Source organism: Sphaeramia orbicularis, chromosome 21 (assembly GCF_902148855.1).
Source record: "Sphaeramia orbicularis chromosome 21, fSphaOr1.1, whole genome shotgun sequence".
Lineage (NCBI taxonomy): Eukaryota > Metazoa > Chordata > Actinopteri > Kurtiformes > Apogonidae > Sphaeramia > Sphaeramia orbicularis.
Genome location: NC_043977.1, coordinates 3,454,803 through 3,473,979, shown reverse-complemented (window position 1 = coordinate 3,473,979; position 19,177 = coordinate 3,454,803). Strand labels below are relative to the sequence as shown.

Here is a 19,177-nt window from a genome sequence, read left to right as displayed (position 1 = left end):
TAATATCCAGAAGTGTGCCAAAGTCTTCAGCCTCCTTTACTTGTGTAGTTTTTCAGGGTTGAAATGATCATACATGTATAGTTCTCATTCTGTTTTCTTCAGATACAAATAGAAAATGCAGGTGATATGTGAACAGACTTAAAAGAAGCAGGTTTAAGGTTTAACTTTCTATTTAATGTGACCTCTGACCCCATGTCAAGAAGCAGCACAAACAAACATCTGAAATGTGTTGAACAAAACTGGTTTAACTGATGTCATAAATCTGATATTGTCTGAACAAAAGCGTTAAAGACATGTTAATGCAAACGAAGGTCACAGGAAATACGACCACTTTAGTTTATAGAAGCTGATTTTTACCCTGAAACTTTAGTTTTTCCTGCTGTTCGTACTTCACATCAATCAGATTGGATCTAAATACGGAGACAAATGTATATGTGGACGTTAGAACTTTAATAAACCAACAAACACAATGTTGGAGGAGGACTGTACGTATTGTTATCTATTTTAATGTGATAAATATCCAATGAAGGAAATATGTTTGGTTATGAAGCTGACACTGAAAGTAAGGAAAGGGCAGGACTAGATAAGCCTTTACTTCTTTTTGTCCCTTCTCAAACTGTTTGAGTTGATTCATATGTATATTTATGTTAAATTTATTATATTTTGTTACTTTTTCAGTGATTAATGACCGCTGATGGGTGCATATTTATCAAACTAACTGACTTCTTGCTTTTATTGGTTTTTTTTTAGTTTGTTTGTTTGTTTTTATTTTACTTCAAAGTTTGAGACAAAAAAATAAATAAATAAATAAATAAGTGATGTTATGGATCCACGTCATTGCTGAATTTAGCTGTTACCATATTTTCTGGGGGGTCTGGACTTCAAGCAGGCCGGTTCAGGACCCTGTTATAAATGTGCCGTGTAAATCCGTTGAGGCTTTACTTGGTGCAGATGTAACCAAAGCATCTGACAAAACCACTAATGAGATGTTTTACATGATGAAGAAATAAACTGTGCAGGAAACATATGAAGGCTGAACATGTCGAAGCCGTTACTGTTCCAAGGTCACGTTGAAGAGCTGTTCTATTCAGTTTTCACCGGAAATCACTGGTGGTCTAGTGATTATTTCCAGAGCTGTGTAAATATAGACATTTCAATAAATAAAAGCTAACAGGACTGATTTAATTGCTTGTAATGGGAGGGTTGGCATCTGTTTATAGCAGGGGTGTCACACTCATTTTAGTTCAGGGGCCACATATGGACCGATATGATCTGAAATGGTACAATAATAACAGAAATAACCTTTAAATAATGTCAACGCCACACTTTTATCTATGTTTTAGAGTGAGGAAAAGGTTTACAAATGCAAACTAACCTTTAAAACTAAAAAAAATGTGAATAACATGAACAACCTGAGTGCAATTTTAACACTATTCTGCCTCAGTTCATCATTTACACATGTGCATTATAACAGATAACAGCGAATCACAGTGAAACATTTAATAACAGGTATAATATTGTTAAAATTGCACTTAGTTCTCTGGAGAGGTTTCCAGTTGTTCATATATTTTCAGGTTTTTCACATTATTTTGTAGAAGACTAGTTTGAAAATGTGAACATTTTCATGTAATTTTACTTTTTTTTTTTTTTTAACACTAAATTAAGAGTAAAAATTTGCAGTTTTAATGACATTTTAATGACATTCTTGTGGTTCAAACACGTTCTATACATGAAATCACCTGGTATTACATAATTTATTGTCATTACTTTCCAGTTCATATATATTCAGGTGTTTCACATTATTTTGTAAAAGAACAGTTTGTAAACGTAAACATTTTCATGTAATTTTACTTTTTTACACTAAATTAAGAATAAAAATTTGCCATTTTAATGACACTCTTGTGGTTCAAACACGTTCTATACATGAAATAACTTGGTATTACTTTATTTATTGACATTATTTTCCAGTTGTTCATATATATTCAGGTTATTCACATTATTTTATAAAAGGATAGTTTGTAAATGTAAATATTTTAATGTAATTTTACTTTTTTTGCACTAAATTAAGGGCAAAAATTTGCAATTTTAATGACATTTTAATGACATTCTTGTGGTTCAAACACATTCTATACATGAAATCCCCTGGTATTACGTTATTTATTGTCATTATTATTCAGTTGTTCATATATATTCAGGGTATTCACATTATTTTGTAAAACGAGTTTGTAAATATAAGTCTTTTCATGTAATTTTAGTTTTTTTACACTAAATTAAGAGCAAAACTTTGGACTTTTCATCATTTCTAGGTTGTTCTTGTAGTATTTTACTGCTCTGACCTACTTTAGTTCATATTGTTCTGAATTAACCTGAACTAATATGATTTTAACATCCTTTATTGTTAATGTTTTAAGTGTAATTTTTGCATTTCACAAATTCATCCACAGACTGGATCGGACCTGTGGTGGGCCAGTTTTGGCCCGTGGACCACATGTTTGACACCCCTGGTTTATAGTGTGTGAATAATTAGCATTTAGTCATAAAATGTGATGTTTTTTTTTTTTCAGGGTCTTAACAACATCATCCACATAGACTTCGACTACAAGAAGGAGTTCATCTACTGGGTGGACTCGACCAGGCCGAGTGGTCGGAAGATCAACAGGATGCGCCTGAATGGGAGCGACCTGAAGGTATGAGCAGATGTAGAGGCTGTGGCTGTGGACCACATGGTTCCATGTTCCACTTTCCACTCCTGCTTCCATTGGCTTTACCTCCAAAACTCTGCTGCACAGGTCTCAAACTCATGTTCTTCCAGGTTCCACATTCAGCCCGATTTGATCTCAAGTGAGCCGGACCAGTAACATAATAACATAATAACCTCAAAATAATGACAGCTTCTTCTCTTTGTTTCGGTGCAATAAAAAACATTAAATTATGAAAACACAGCCCTGTCCCCCCAACCACTTTTCTTTATTTCCTCCACCAGGCGGTATTGTGATCACTTTGCTTTGTTTGTTTGTTTGTTTGTTGTTTTTTTTAAGCAACTTTAGTGTAAAACTCTTCCACCCATCTTTCCCAGATCTTCCCCACAGATAGGCCTAGGCCCTGGGACCAGCCCAGTCCATTTTGGTCCCAGTAGGACAAAGTTCAAGGTCACAGCAAGGTCACAACATCTACAGTTTTCCATCTGTCATCACTGAGACATTTTCCAAAATTCATGAAAAATTCAAAACGACTCCTATTAGCCTCCAGTTGGATCCACCTGTAGCTTAGAACAATCTCTTGTATCTGGAACTAAATTGTCCACATCCACTGTGGAATGTGGACTCTGTGGACATTTACACTGAACACTGAAAATCCCATTTCCCACACATTTAAAATTAGAACTCAACTAATATTGATGTGAATTGAATCTAATTGGACAGACACATGACTGGGACCAAGCTTCAACTGTTTCTGCTGTATGGAACAACCTGGAAACTGTTGGATTTAAACAGAATTAGTCGATCCACACATGCACACTGTTCGGGGTGCTTGGCAGAGGTTTGCGTTCTCTGAACACTTGTTTCTTTTTTTAGTTGTTCTATATTTGACTAAAAATCTTGGATTAGCATCTTCGTTCAAATTTGAAGTGTGGATATTGAATTGTACCCGAAAGTGAAGTTTTGTGTGACATGCTTTTCCAAATAAACGAAGAACAGAAAAAAATTTTAAAAAAAATTATGAAAACACTTACATTTACAAACTATCCTTTCACAAAAAAACATGTGAATGACCTGAAAAAAATAACATTTTGCGAGAAAATTATGTGCAATTTTAACTTTATTATGCCTCAACTTATCATTTGTACATGTGCACTAGAAATATTTGGTAACAGGTATGATATTGTTAAAAATTTTAGAGTTTGGAACTAAAATAAGAACAGTTTCTCCTTCAGTTTCTCATTTGTCCAGGTCATTATTCTTCGAGGTTCAACAGGACTAGTTTTGCTCTTTTGAAGCTGAACTAGTCCAGTTGAAGCTCGAAGAACTACCAAGAAAAACTGATTTTTTTTTCATTGTTTATAGGTTATTATGCTGTTTTACTTTAGATCATATTGGTCTGAATGTGGAAGCTGAACTAAAATGGACCCTTTGGCCGGTCTGTCTTTTATTGTGATACTGAACAAAGGTCCAAACTGCTGTCCCCGTGTCACAACAGATTCATGTTCATCCAAACGTTTTGATCCAATATTGATCCCAGTTGTAGTTTATCATCAGAGCTACAGCCCTATGTTTCTTTTAGGATCCATTTATGATGAGAACAGCATGTTTTGGATGTTTGAGTAAAGTGAACAAAAATGCTGTTCATTTTGAGTCCCTGTGTCATGCTGAAAGAATTTAAGTATTTTTACCCCAAATTGTATTTCTGTAAATTGTAACATGTCAGGTGAAAGCACTTACTCCAACTGATTCATACATGTATGAAACATGGAGATCAGTTATTTAGTTTAAAAACAGACACTATTACCCTGCACCCGAAGGGGAGGCAGGGGGTATTGTTTATGGTTCTGTTTGTTTGTTTGTTTGTTTGTTTGTTTGTTTGTTTGTTAACACTGTATTAACAAAACTATTGGTTGAATCCAAACCAAACTGGGCCAGTGACCCAGAATACATCTGATGACATTTTGGGAAAAGTAGGTCAAAGTTCAAATTTTTTAATGAATTTTTTACATCTTTTTTTTCCCCCCATTTACTTATAATGGGTGAAATTTCACATGTCTATAGCAGCTAAACTATTGGTTGAGTTCAGACCAAATTAGGTTTATAGATCGCCAATGACTCAGAATAGATGTGGTTACATTTTGGGAAAAGTAGGTCAAAGTTCAAATCTTTATTGAATTTTAAATATTTTTTTTCCCATTTACATATAATGGGCGTAATTTCAAATGTCTATAAAAACATCAATTTTGTTTCAGTTTACTTCAAACGTGGCACATATATAGATGCAAATGATGTGACATCAGCACATGCATAGACATGATGACATCAGCTGGATCGACGACAAAGTAAGATATGTGCGAGGGGCGGGGCTTGTTGTGCCTGGAACCACTTGTTGTTTGTTTGGTTGGTTGGTTTGTTTGTTTTTACACTTTAGCAGCAAAACTATTGCTTGAATTCGTATCTAATTGAGTTTATAGATTACCAGTGACCCAGAATAGATGTGGTTACATTTTGGGAAAAACAGCTTAAAAGTTCAAATTTTTAAAGAATTTTTAAAATCTTTTTTTCCCATTTACTTATAATGGGTGAAATGTGTCTGTGCTGACATCAGCGCACGTGTAGACATGATGACATCAGCTGGATCGACGACAAAGTAAGATATGTGCGAGGGGCGGGGCTTGTTGTGCCTGGAACCACTTGTTGAATGTTACATGTGTCTCTGCTGGATCTGTCCCTTTAATGTCATTTATACGGTTTTCATGTAAGGGTGTGATAATCCTCAGATTGCTGTCTTCATATACTTCAACTATGCTTTGAATAACCCTGTGTTTGTGTTTTGTCATCGTCTCTCATTTGGAGGGAACAGAAGAACTTGTGTTTCTGAGGTCGATATTTCTGTCACAGATTCTGAAAACTGTCCAGTATGTATAATTTGGGTCATATTGAGCCGGTTTAAATTTATTGTATTTCTCGTTCTGTTCCAAATCATCTTTTCTATTTCGTAGATTTGCAGTTTGATTTTAGAAAAAACTAAATGCGCTGCTTAAGTGGCTTATTATGGCCGGTCAGCTGGTGATGAGCGCCCTTTCTCCTTTTATACGAGCGGCACAGTGGGTTTGGGTTCTGAGCGGCCGACGGTCTTCGCTTCACAACAATGAGTGTGTGTCGGCGATGATAGGGATATTACAAGCGGCATTTAGATGAATATAACCGCACTAATGACACGATTGTGCTCTTTAGTGTAATCGTCGAGGTTCACGCGGGTCACGGGAACGCTGGGACGTCAGCAGCGGACACCTGCTGGGCGCCGGTCTCCCATTTCATTAACGGTGGTGCGTGGGGGGGCGTTCAGCGTGTTCAGCTCAGTTCCTTTCCCAGTCTGTGTCTGAGCCGGTGCCACAGCTGAGCAGAGGACAAACTGTCTGAGACGCACGTTCACATGGTGTTAATTAAATGAGCCAATGAAATCTACAGCCACTAGTGCAGGCGCCGACTTCTCTGGTATTTATCTGAAAGAGACAAAAGTAATTGAAGTACACAGCGTTGGATATTTTGGTCTTTTCATTTATGCCGCCTTTTTGTTTTTTTGTTCCGAATGCGAACCGCTGCTTCACGCTGAAACAAAGCATTTTCTCAGGAAAAAATTCCCCTCCAGCTGCGATGTCACAGCAGGTATTTTACAGCTGATAGCAGATGTATAACACCCACTGAGACATTAATGACTGGTGTGATAAACACAGAGGCAGCGGTGGTGTTCACTCCTGTGTGGTTTGGTTCATCTGAAGGTGAATGGATCCGTCTGCGCTGGTTTGTCGGATGTTTAAGGGTTAACGACGCCGAGGCCACATAAGCACAATGGACTTGTACCGAAGAATAAATGCTTCTCCTCAACTTATAGCTTCTGTAGGAACATGTTTTATTCAGTTTTTTTAGTGTTGTATAAGACTGTTCATCACACCACAGTATTATTATTCCTATTATTAGTTATTGCTGTTGCTTTGTGTGTTCCGTGTAGGCTTAAAAAAAAGGTTTCAACAATAAATTTTATAAACGTCTTTATTTTTTAAACACCTTAAACATGTTTGTAGGTTCTTAAACATATTTTTAAAACATTTTAAACATCTTTATCTGTGTATGGGCTTAAATGTCTTTGTTTTTGCACATTTTAACATCTTTGTGTGTTTTTAACTTTTTTTTTACACATTTTAACATCTTTGTATGTTTAAACATTGGGGTTTTTTTTTACACATTTTAACATATTTGTGTGTTTTAACATCTTTTTAAATACATGTTAACATCTTTGTGTGTTTTTTAACATTTTTTTGTACATTTTAACATCTTTGTGTGTTTTAACATCTTTGTTTTGCACATTTTCACATCTCTGTGTGTTTTTAACATCTTTTCTTGGTTCATCTGAAGGTGAGTGTATCCATCTGCGCTGGTTTGTCGCATGTTTAAGGGTTAACGACGCCGAGGCCACACAAGCACAATGGGCTTTTACCGAAGAGTAACTGCTTCTCCTCAACATAAGGCTTCTGTAGGAACATGTTTTATGGAGTAAACGGGGAGATGCTTGGATACTTGGACGCAGTGGACACACTGGATGTAATGAGTTGCAACGTTATTGCCCGAGGAGGCAGTTTTGATGGAAAATACGTCACAATGAGTGACACAGCAGTGACAGTTTCAGGCTAAGTATAGTCCCAATTACTGCTTAGGGGACAGCCGAGTCTTTTGCCAAGACTATATTCTCTTGCAAATGATGACAAAGAGGCGCTCAAAGCACATCATGTTCCTTAATGACAGATTGCGTGAGCACTGGGATTTATGTTTGTGTTTTTTAAAGTGTTGACTTCATCTGCCAGCTGGCACCCAGAGTTTATTGTCAGAATATTGATGGATTTAAGGATACTCAGTTCATTTACTCAAGTAAAATAGGTACAAGTTAGTGTTTAATTTGAGTCAGAGTGGTGGAGAAAACAGAGTTATGACACTTCCATGAACTCCCACTGTAAAAAAAAAAAATGGTTGACCAAATATGGACCTCCTTCTGGGTTCTGGGGGCGGGGCCAATAGTTCCAAACATTGGGTATGGTCGCTTCAGAGCACATTCATTTCTTTTTCTGCTGATCTATTAACTCCAGTGCTACGTTAATAGGATATCGTCGTCTTTCAAATTATCCAGTGTATTTCCTGTATTAGCCACATTTAAATTGTAAATTCATTTGTATAAATTTATATCTTATACAACTGTTATGTAAAATTTTCAGCTGAAGTCGCACTGTAAAATATCAGATATGTAACAGATTTAGGACCACATATGAAAGTGGTCTGGGTCAGATTTAGGACCACATATGAAAGTGGTCTGGGTCAGATTTAGGACCACATATGAAAGTGGTCTGGGTCAGATTTAGGACCACGTATGAAAGTGGTCTGGGTCGGATTTAGGACCACATATGAAAGTGGTTCGGGTCAGATTTAGGACCATGTATGAAAGTGGTCCGGGTCAGATTTAGGACCACGTATGAAAGTGGTTCGGGTCAGATTTAGGACCACGTATGAAAGTGGTCCGGGTCAGATTTAGGACCACGTATGAAAGTGGTCCGGGTCGGATCTAGGGCCACGTATGAAAGTGGTCCGGGTCGGATCTAGGGCCACGTATGAAAGTGGTCCGGGTCGGATTTAGGACCACGTATGAAAGTGGTTCGGGTCGGATCTAGGGCCGCATATGAAAGTGGTCCGGGTTGGATCTAGGGCCGCGTATGAAAGTGGTCCGGGTCGGATTTAGGACCACGTATAAAAGTGGTCAGGGTCAGATTTAGGACCACACATACAAAAGTGGTCTGGATCAGATTTAGGACTATATATGAAAGTGGTCCGGGTCAGATTTAGGACCACGTATGAAAGTGGTCTGGGTCAGATTTAGGACCACATATAAAAGTGGTCCGGGTCGGATTTAGGACCACATATGAAAGTGGTCCGGGTCGGATTAGTGCTGTTCGAACTGTCTTTAACAGATCAGATACAGGTCACATATGGCCACAAAAATCTGATTTGGGCCACATTTGGCTGCATCTGAACAGAGCCTTAGACTTTGACAGAATAAAAAATTATATATTATTAAATATACATATAAAAATATCGCAAAATATACAAAAATGCAACAGTAAAACAGTAAAAAAAAATTGTCCACATGAATTGTAATAACTGTCTTGTGGCTTTAGCACTGGCTGATCATAATTGGCATTCAGACTGATTTAAACCTGTATATAAGTGGATTTTTTAGACTTAGACAAACTTTATTGATCTAATAGAGAGATGACTTGGTCGCAGTAGCTCAGTTACATATGATGATGATGATGATGATGATGAAATTCTTTCTTCAGTCCTCACATAATCCAACCAGTGTCCACACTCCAGACATTCCTCACAGGTTAGTGAGTGAACAGGCCCAGGCAGAAGCAGAACGCTGACATTAATGCCTGTCCTCCAGAACACATTCAGTTACCCAGCATTCAGAAAACAACAATGCATACAACCAAACAAACAAGCACAAACATAAAAAAGGGAAACTAAACCAGAAAAATAGAAAACAGAGCCAGCCAAATTAATAGTAATTTAATGTAGAGTCAAAAATAAATTATTTACTTATTACCTATTAGATCTGAACAATTGTATCCTTCAAAAATTACCCTATGTACCATTTTTTAAATATCAGAAATGAGCTCCACATTCTTAAATCCGTGCTGGACTCATTCCATTGTTGAACTGTGTATATAAAAATACTGTTGAAAAAACAGTAGCAAAAAAAAGGGAAAGTAAGTGTCAAGACATAAAAGCAGTAAATACTAGAAGCACTCGGAGAGCGCAGACCTCCGCCAAGGCTGATCAGTGGCCCCCCCCGTGGGCCCCCCCACCCCCGATCACCACCAAAATTTAATCATTTCTTCCTTATCCCATTTCCAACAAACCCTGAAAATTTCATCCAAATCTGTCCATAACTTTTTGAGTTATGTTGCACACTAACGGACAGACAAACAAACAAACAAACAAACAGACAAACAGACAAACAAACAAACCCTGGCAAAAACATAACCTCCTTGGCGGAGGTAAATATAAACAGAATACACAAATAAGGCAGAAAATGTAAGATATGCATATGTACAAAACTACAGGAAATGGAACTAAATATACACTATATTTTTACATTTCATCTCGACCATCAGAGAGTTAACGACGACCTGACTAAATACTCTTTGCATCATAGTAATTGTGTATTTGTGTGCTGTTCAAATCCATAACCCATTATTTCCTCCACCAGGAGGTGTTGTGATCGCTTTGCTTTGTGTGCATGCGTGCGTGTTTGTCAGCAAAATAACTCAAAAAGTTATGGACAGATTTTCATGAAATTTTCAGGAAATGTTGATACTAGCACAAGGAAGAAATGATTAAATTTTGGTGGTGATCGGGGGTGGGGGGGCCCACGGGGGGGCCCCACTGATCGGCCTTGGCGGAGGTCTGTGCTCTCCGAGTGCTTTTCTTGTGTTTTAAGCTGTTTTTATTATGGGATGGTGTGTGTTTCTGACCTCTGGGCCGGGTCGGCCTTAGAAAAAAGATCTGGATCTCAGTGGGACTTTATCCGGTTAAATTAAGGTTAAACGTTATGACATCAGAGATCACATCATTTTTACTCTTTAACTGAGAAAATTTAAATGATAAAGTGTTGTTAAGTAAAAGTAATAATGTAATACTTTTTGGAAAATACTGAAAAAGGTAAATATGCACACATGAAGCACATAAGCGTCTTTGAGTACTTAGAAAAGCGCTACATAAAACTGATGTATTATTATTATTATTATTATTATTATTATTATTATTATTATTATTATTATTAAAATCTACGTACTTGTACGTCCCTTTGTGCTTGTACTTGTATTTTAATTACAGATCTCAGATCAGGTACCACAGCAGAAACAAAGACACAAAAGTCTCCAAAAAACAAGATAAAACCACAGTGATTTCATTCATTTCCATGAACTGAGATAAATTCATTTCTTTCTTACTATTATCTTTCATAAGTGAATTCGTTGAGCAGAAGCAGACATCTGTGCTCTCAATTTGGAGTCTGTGAAATGTGCTTCGAATAATGATGGACGGATCGAACTGTGTGTTGTTCTGTAGTTTCCGTGTAGATACCGTGTAAAAACAGTGTAACTAAATAAGTACAGAAAAAAATGGAAGAGCAAAGTCTGAACAGTATTTGCAGTGGTCTTGTACTTGGTGTATTTTTCTGGCCGTAGTAAAACCTTAAAGGCCGTCATTCGTCTTCAGGGGTTCTGTGGGTAAACTTCGGTTCATGGTCCACAGCTGTGTCCATTCGTCTCGTTGCCCTACTACCTTCCATCAGCGCTGCGTCACACACTAAATGTACAATAAATGTGGCCATTTCCATGGCAGCATGTGCTGACCAGTCCAGATGCAAAATGTTTCCAATCCCACTGAGGACAAAGAACCACTGGTGTTTTTCTTTCTAACAGTGGAGACCATCATGTCTCACTGAGAGCATGTCTATAAATGGACATTTGTCTGATCATTGTCCAGAGTTTGTTGACCTGTTCTCACCCTCTGTCTGTCATCGGGTTCACACCAAAAATACAGCACAGATTTTTCTTCAACTTTGTCTAAACGACATTTTGGAACCAGTGTTAATTTTGAAAACAATTTTTAATTCAGTTTTAGTCTTAGTTTTTAGACGAGAATATTATTTAACTTTAGCCATAATCTAGTCATGTAAACTCTTTTCGTTTTAGTCTAGTTTTAGTCAATGAAATATCATTAAAATTTAGTCGGCTAAATTCTTATGTAATAATATAAATAAGGGCTGTCAAACATGCGGCCCGGGGGCCAAATGCGTCCCACCAAAGGTTCCAGTCCGGCCCCTGGGATGAATTTACACAGTCCAGGCTGTGGAACTCATTTTAGTGTGGGTTCCACATCCAGACCAATCTGATCTACAGTCCAATAAGAACAGCAGAAGAACCCACAAAAAAAGAAGGACTGCAGATTTACTACTGGGTTTGATGGGAAAAAAATATTACATTATGTCTGTAAATAATGACAACTTCAAATGTTTGTCTTTGTTTTAGTGCAAAAAATAACATTCAATTATGAAAATATTTACATTTCCAAACTGTTTTGTAATATACAATGTGAATAACCTGAACAAATGTGTCCAACCTGAAATGTCTGTATTAAATTCAGTCCAGTTTGAACTCTTTTCTTCCTGTTCCTCAGTGTTTAGTGTCTTTGGAGATCTGATCCAGAATGCACATGGACTAATGAGAAGTGGAGGAAGAAGACTGAGAAAATTTCAGTTTTTTCAGGTTGTTTACATCTTTTTTGTTGGGATAGTTTATAAAAATTAGTATTATCATAATTTAATGGGTTTTTTTGCACGAAAAAAGACAAAAATTTGGAGTCGTCATTATTTATAGGTTATTCTGTTATTATTTTACTGGTCCAACCCACTGCAGATTAAATTGGGCTGAATGTGGAACCTGAACGAACAGGAGTCTGAGAGCCCTGGTATAAAGGGTATCTGAGGTCATAATTTGGACTTAGATTAAATGAAACTTCTAAGTATTAGAGAACGGCATTAAGGTTTGAATGTGCAGTACACAGAACACATACATTTCACTGTTGTTCTTTCAAACACAAATGTATCTGGATATTTGTTCTGTATGTGGGTGGAGTTCATTCAGCAGAGGCCTTTAAGGCGTCCATACACTGTGCGATTTTAGAGACCATTTGTCACTGGTGCTTCTCTTTGTGGATGGGTCCAGATGTGCCTCTGATGGTGTGTGCTGCTTGGTGCAGTGGACATGAGCTAAGGAGAAGACATGAACACCTCACCACCGGCAATCGTGTGTTCGCAAGGAAAACGCAGCTGTTTGAAATCCTGCTCGCTCCTCATGAGGGTATTGCACTGTCAGAGCAGTGCCACGAGCCCATGGGCCTCAGATTCTCACACTGTGCATGCACCAATACAATAACACCCAGCTACTGTAAGCTAATGCTAAGCTAACAGTAGCTGACTATTGTCCAAGTGCAGTTTATCTGTTGCATCTTCCCTCTAGTTCCCTTCGCTGTAGGACTGACAGCCCATACTGTCCACGTCTGGACGAACAATTCCTGCACCAAACACGTCCTCGTCTTTTCTTCTGTTTTCATTCCTCACAGATAATGGCACATATTACCAAAGCAGCTCGTTGGTTTGTGTTTAGCACTACCATTTCGTGGCTCACGCCAATACACAATCGTCTACGCACTTTCGGATTCCTTGGTATTTTAAGGTTGTATTTCCGGATACAACACTGGAACGTGTGGTGCATCCTCTGGTGTATGGTCCAACAGTGTGGTGCATCCTCTGGTGTATGGTCCAACAGTGTGGTGCATCCTCTGGTGTATGGTCCTACAGTGTGGTGCGTCCTCTGGTGTATGGTCCTACAGTGTGGTGCGTCCTCTGGTGCATGGTCCTACAGTGTGAGCAGTCAGGTTGCATATGAGCATCGGTCCGTCCAGTGTGAGAACATGAATCATGAGCCTGACTTTACAATTGATTCACACAGTTTGAGATGGAGCTGCGTGCAACGATCGAAATAATCGCAGAGTGTCTGGCCGCCTGTAGTGACACGACAAGACTGTCATTAATGAGGAAGGAGGAAGAACTGGGAGCATTAGTAAAGGAATTAACTGTTTATTAGACATGTTTGTGTTCTATTCTGTTTTTGTTTGTACAAAAATAATAATATTTGAGCACTGAGACCCGATGGATCAAATGTGATACAAAATTGAAACTCAGACATGAAAATTGACTTTTGGAAGGAAAAATAAAATGTTTTGTTTGTTCAGAAGGACCAATAAAGGCTCCACTTTCAAAGAACTGGAATTTTCTGTCAATGATTTAATGGTTCAGGCTTTACAGGGTTAAAATAAATTTTATCAGTATTTTTTTTTTTCTTTTTCAATTACTATAAATTCCAGGCGACCCCACAGGTGTGTATTTATACAGATATTTATTAGTTGATATTATTATGTGTCCACCTTCTTTTGTATCTGCCGCCTGTCTTTTATTTATTTATTTTATTTTTGATCTTTTATGTTTATGAGATAAAGAGTATGTCGAGTCTGTCACTGAAGTTAATTGTTAATTATATACTTCCTTTTCTTGTTTGGAGAAACATATTAAGTTTGCCATGTACCAAGCCTTGAAAAGTTAAATAAAAACTTGAATTTCAAAAAAATTCCAGGCTACCCCAAGGTGGAAAAACTCTGGATTAAACTAACCAGTGGCACCAGTGGATGACTACAGTCCAGGTGGTAATTTGCTGTTTGTCTGTGGTTTAATAATAGAAGCAGAATGGACCGTCGGCCTCCGAGTGCCCTTCGACTTAAATCTAAAAGCTGTGTCCACCATCTTGAACACATCTGCGGTCAATTAAATCTTAATGGGACCGGCTTTTATTTAAAGTACCCTTTAGTCACGATGCACCTGTATGTGAAATGTCTTTGTACTGGTGTTCAAACCATCTGCACACCAGTACAGACTGTGAACTGGGTTCATTTCTACTCCAGTCCTCCTCTGCACACGTCTACACAAACATATACAAACCAAGAAGCCACTGCTAACACCCAGAGTTCCTTAGTGCTCGGTCATCTTACAAATAGAGAGATAATATACTGCAGGATTTAGGGAGAAAGTAAGGAGTTCTTACGTAATATTCAAGAGGTTTATCGTAGGAAACAGCATCCAAGCACAAAATAATACAAAGTGTACATAAAAATAAGAGGATCGACCCAATATTTAAGGGGAAATCAGAAAACATAATAAATAATACAATACAATAATAATGAGCATCTCTGTAATGAGGTTTAGTATTATGATGGAACTGAAAGAGACAATATTATGGAAGGTTTGATTGAGTAATTATTAGTCATTTCAAAAAAGTTCAACTGTATAGAAACGAGGAGAACACAGGAATTCAATCGATGTATCAATCAATAAGTAAGATGAGATAAATTTGGTTTCTCACAGTAACTGAATAATACAGAGAACAGCACAGAAAAAGGATAAAACAGCAAAGGACAAAAATACAAGTATGACATTTTATATATGCTGTAACTGATGATATTTTACAATAGAATACAAAATACCAGAGAAGAAATGTACATATTTGACCACACATGGGGCCCCTTTATGACTGACCTCCACAACTCAAAACTCATCTGACTTCTTCTGCAAACTCTAATTAACACCCAGCTCATTATTTCATTTGATGTGTCATGTGGGGCTCTAAAGGCAGCAAATCAATGGTCCTTGTTTTTCTTTGTCTTTTTTTTTAGGTGGTGGTGGTGGGGGGGGTGGGGGTGGGGCTTTTGTTTTTCTTCTCTCTTTTGTTTTGTTTTGGTGGTTGGGAGCGTGATGTTTATTTTCTGTATTGAAAAGCTTTGTCTTTAATTGAACATGTATTGTATCTCTTCTTCTACGTCAGAAAATCAAAATCAAAATGTTTGATTTAAAATGAATTGTGTATAAATGAGGGTTATAGAAAAAATGGACAATGGGCACACATATAGAAAACAAAAACTACAGTCTAAACAAGTTCAAAAAAGCATGGGAAGTAAAGTAAACATTATTTAGCTCCGCCCCTCATATATATTCATATATATACTGTATATGTATGTCATGTAAGAAAATATTAGTACATGAAATACAACGTAAATACCTGAAAAAACATCCTGGAAACAGATGTATAAAGGTACTGCTGAGCCATGAAAATATGTGTGTTCACTGTTTCTAATTTCAGGGCCTTATGAGACTGTAGATCCAGAGAATTTGGCACAAACATTGACAGTAAATTAACTCGGATGACCTCCAAATATAAACATCATTACAGGTGTGTGAGGACCCAACTGGAGTTCATGATTCCATTAGAAAGGTTTGATGTCACAGTATTTGTTCAGGCCTTTGGGGGCTGAGGTGCCCAGTGTGTGGATCTGAAATAGTTGTTGTTTTCATGTCTCAGTTTCCCACGTCTGCGTGCTCATAACAGACTTTCCCTCCTGTTGTTCCAGATCGTCCACAGGACGTCGGTGCCCAGCGCTTTAGCAGTGGATTGGATCGGCAAGAACCTGTACTGGTGCGACGCAGAAAGGAAAACTCTGGAGGTTTCCAAAGCCAACGGCCTCTACCCCACAGTCCTGATCAGCTCAGGACTCAAGAACCCCACAGACCTGGTCCTGGACCCCCAGACCGGGTAAACCTCTGACTGATCTAGAAACTCTGTCTTTAACCCATAAAAACCCAAACGTCCACCGATGACCGATGAAAGCATCTACTGATCTGAACTGTTTCTTAACCTCTGAACCAGTAAACCCATCAATATGTGCAAGTAATTGGTGTAAAATATAGTTCGTCATCTTTTCATGGTCATCAGATGTGACCATATTTGGATGTTCAGTGGCTCCGTAGTTACCATGGAAACACCGTCATCTTCTACAGCATTGATTCACCAGTAAAACTCATGGAGTTGGATCAATGACAGTGGATGGAAATGAACAAAAATAAATAAAAACTTGAAAAAATTCTAAATAACATGAAAAAATAAGCAAAGAAATTCACCAAAATTAAGTAAAAAATAATTTTAAAAAAGCAACAAGATGAACAAAATCCGTCAGTTATCAATAAAATTAACAAAAATGAATACAAACATTACAAAATTCTAAATAACATGAAGACATAAGCAAAGAAATTTACCAAAATTAAGTAAAAAATAAAAAAAGCAACAAGATGAAGAAACAGTCAGTTATCAATAAATTAACAAAAATGAATACATACTTTAAAAACAATTCTAAATAACTTGACAAAATAAGCAAAGAAATTTATCAAAATTAAGTCAAAAAGAATTTTTAAAAAAGCAACAAGATGAACAAAAACAGTCAGTTATCAATAAAATTAACAAAAATGAATACAAATTTGAAAAAATTCTAAATAACTTGAAAAAAAACAAGCAAAGAAACTGACCAAAATTAAGTAAAAAAGAATTTTAAAAAAAAAGCAACAAGATGAACAAACGCAGTCAAAGTTATCAATAGAATTAACAAAAATAATACAAATTTTAAAAAATTCTAAATAAAAAAGAATTTTAAAAAAAGCAACAAGATGAACAAAAACCGTCAAAGTTATCAATAAAAGTAACAAAAATGAATACAAACATTACAAAATTGTAAATAACATGAAGACATAAGCAAAGAAATTCACCAAAATTAAGTAAAAAATAAAAAAAGCAACAAGATGAACATTCAAAGTTATCAATAAAATTAACAAAAATGAATACAAACTTGTAAAAAAATTCTAAATAACTTGACAAAATAAGCAAAGAAATTCATCAAAATTAAGTCAAAAAGAATACAAAAAAGCAACAAGATGAACAAAAACAGTCAGTTATCAATAAAATTAACAAAAATGAATACAAATTTGAAAAAATTCTAAATAACTTGAAAAAAACAAGCAAAGAAATTGACCAAAATTAAGTAAAAAAGAATTTTAAAAAAGCGACAAGATGACCAAAAACTGTCAGTTATCAATAAAATGAACAAAAATGAATACAAACTTGACAAAATTCTGTTTTAAATTACAGCAATGTACTTGACCACTTTTTTTAGGAGTTCTTGGTGATTTGACAATAAATGACAAATACCTTCTCAAAATTTTTGATGCTGCAGCAAAAAAAAAAAAAAAAATCACTTCTAAATGGCTTCAACTGGATCCACTGGTGCTGGAGAACTGGTTGAAAATTGTTGATGAAATTCACAAAATGGAGAGATTAACATTTATGCTGAGGCTGTAAACCGAACTTTACATGATGAAATGGGGCAAATGGATTAGTTTATTTAAAGACAGTTAATGTGTGGTTTGTCTCATAGTTCTGTGGAATATAAACTGCTGCTGTCAAAATGTAATTGTGTAACTTGTTTGCGATTTCATATCTGTAACCAAAATTATCTTCACTATTAGATTGTGACTATTATCTGTTGCCAGTCGTTGTTGTTTGTTGTTATGTTCTGTTTGACAAAATGATAAATAACTAATAAAAACTAAGTGTCAAAAAAAAACTTTACAAAATTCTAAATGACATGAAAAAATAAGCAAAGAAATTTACCAAAATTAAGTATAAAAGAATTAAAAAAAGCAAAAACAGTCAAAGTTATCAATAAAATTAACAAAAATTAATAGTAAATCATTAAATGAATAAGTGACATGAACATAATAAGGCACAAACTGAACAGAATTGAAGAAACACTAATAAACCCATACAGTTGGATCAATGACAGCGGATGGACACACTTGTTTTTACATTCAGTTACTGATGTATTTGCTGAAAAAGTCCCTTTTTCTTCAGTTTTCTCTGTTTCTGATATAATAACCTTTGAAGTTACTCTGAGCCTTAATGAACATCTACATGATCAGCTGATTAAATATAGGAAAATACCTGATTTTCACTGAAAAATGCAAACTGCAGATAATATAAAACATGAGTGGTGATAGATCACATGAGTAAGAAAAACACAAACATTTGGACGTTGTGACCAACAGCTGTGGGTCTGTAAGGGTTAATCATGGTTTTATTTGACACAGACAGACGTACTATAAGTTGTTTTTCCACATGTAAAGTCATTGAAGTCATGTGAGGGTGTGTCCTTCCTGTGGTGCTGACCTGTTGACCTGCTGACCTGTTGACCTGCTGACCTGTGCTGTTCTTCTCATTAGGTTCGTCTTCTGGGTGGACTGCTGCGAACCCCCTCACATTGGACGTATCGGCATGGACGGCAGAGGGCAAACGGTTATCATCGACACAGAGATCTATAGCCCCACTGCCCTCACTATCGATTACACCAACAAGAGGCTGTACTGGGCGGACGACAACCACATCCTGTTCTCCAACATGGACGGAAACCAGAGACGCAAAGGTGAGACTGAGTGGACACGTGGACATACGACATCCATACAGTCACTCCCCCCAATGTGTCCTCATGCAAACACTACCAATAATGTGCAATAACAGCAAAATGTGAATTATGTGCAATAAGGCGTGTGTTAATCTTCTGTTTTGCAATAACAACTCCATATTAATTCAGTATTTAGCAAAATGTAAATCCACTGTTATGTAGAATTGAATTCATAGATATACATACAGTTTATATATATACATAGATAGATAGATAGATAGATAGATAGATAGATAGATAGATAGATAGATAGATACTGTTAATATTACAAATATTGTGTCTAATCATATTTTTTGTGTATTTTGTAAAATTGTTTATTCTATTATCTTATTTTCAGTTTTATAATTTTATATTCACTCTATTCTTATTTTCTGAAGTATATGTGACACTGAGTTTCACTGTACACACAA

General features: G+C 36.5%; 1 protein-coding gene across 1 annotated transcript in view; it reads left to right on the top strand.

Moving 5' to 3' along the window:
• The window catches only part of lrp1bb (low density lipoprotein receptor-related protein 1Bb), a 930,516-nt gene that overhangs the window by 777,095 nt on the left and 134,244 nt on the right, over positions 1-19,177 (top strand). Inside the window, exons 58-60 of the mRNA XM_030124596.1 lie at positions 2,565-2,687; positions 15,834-16,015; positions 18,529-18,728. Of these exons, the coding sequence (XP_029980456.1) occupies positions 2,565-2,687; positions 15,834-16,015; positions 18,529-18,728 (505 nt within the window). The remainder of the gene's footprint in view (positions 1-2,564; positions 2,688-15,833; positions 16,016-18,528; positions 18,729-19,177) is intronic.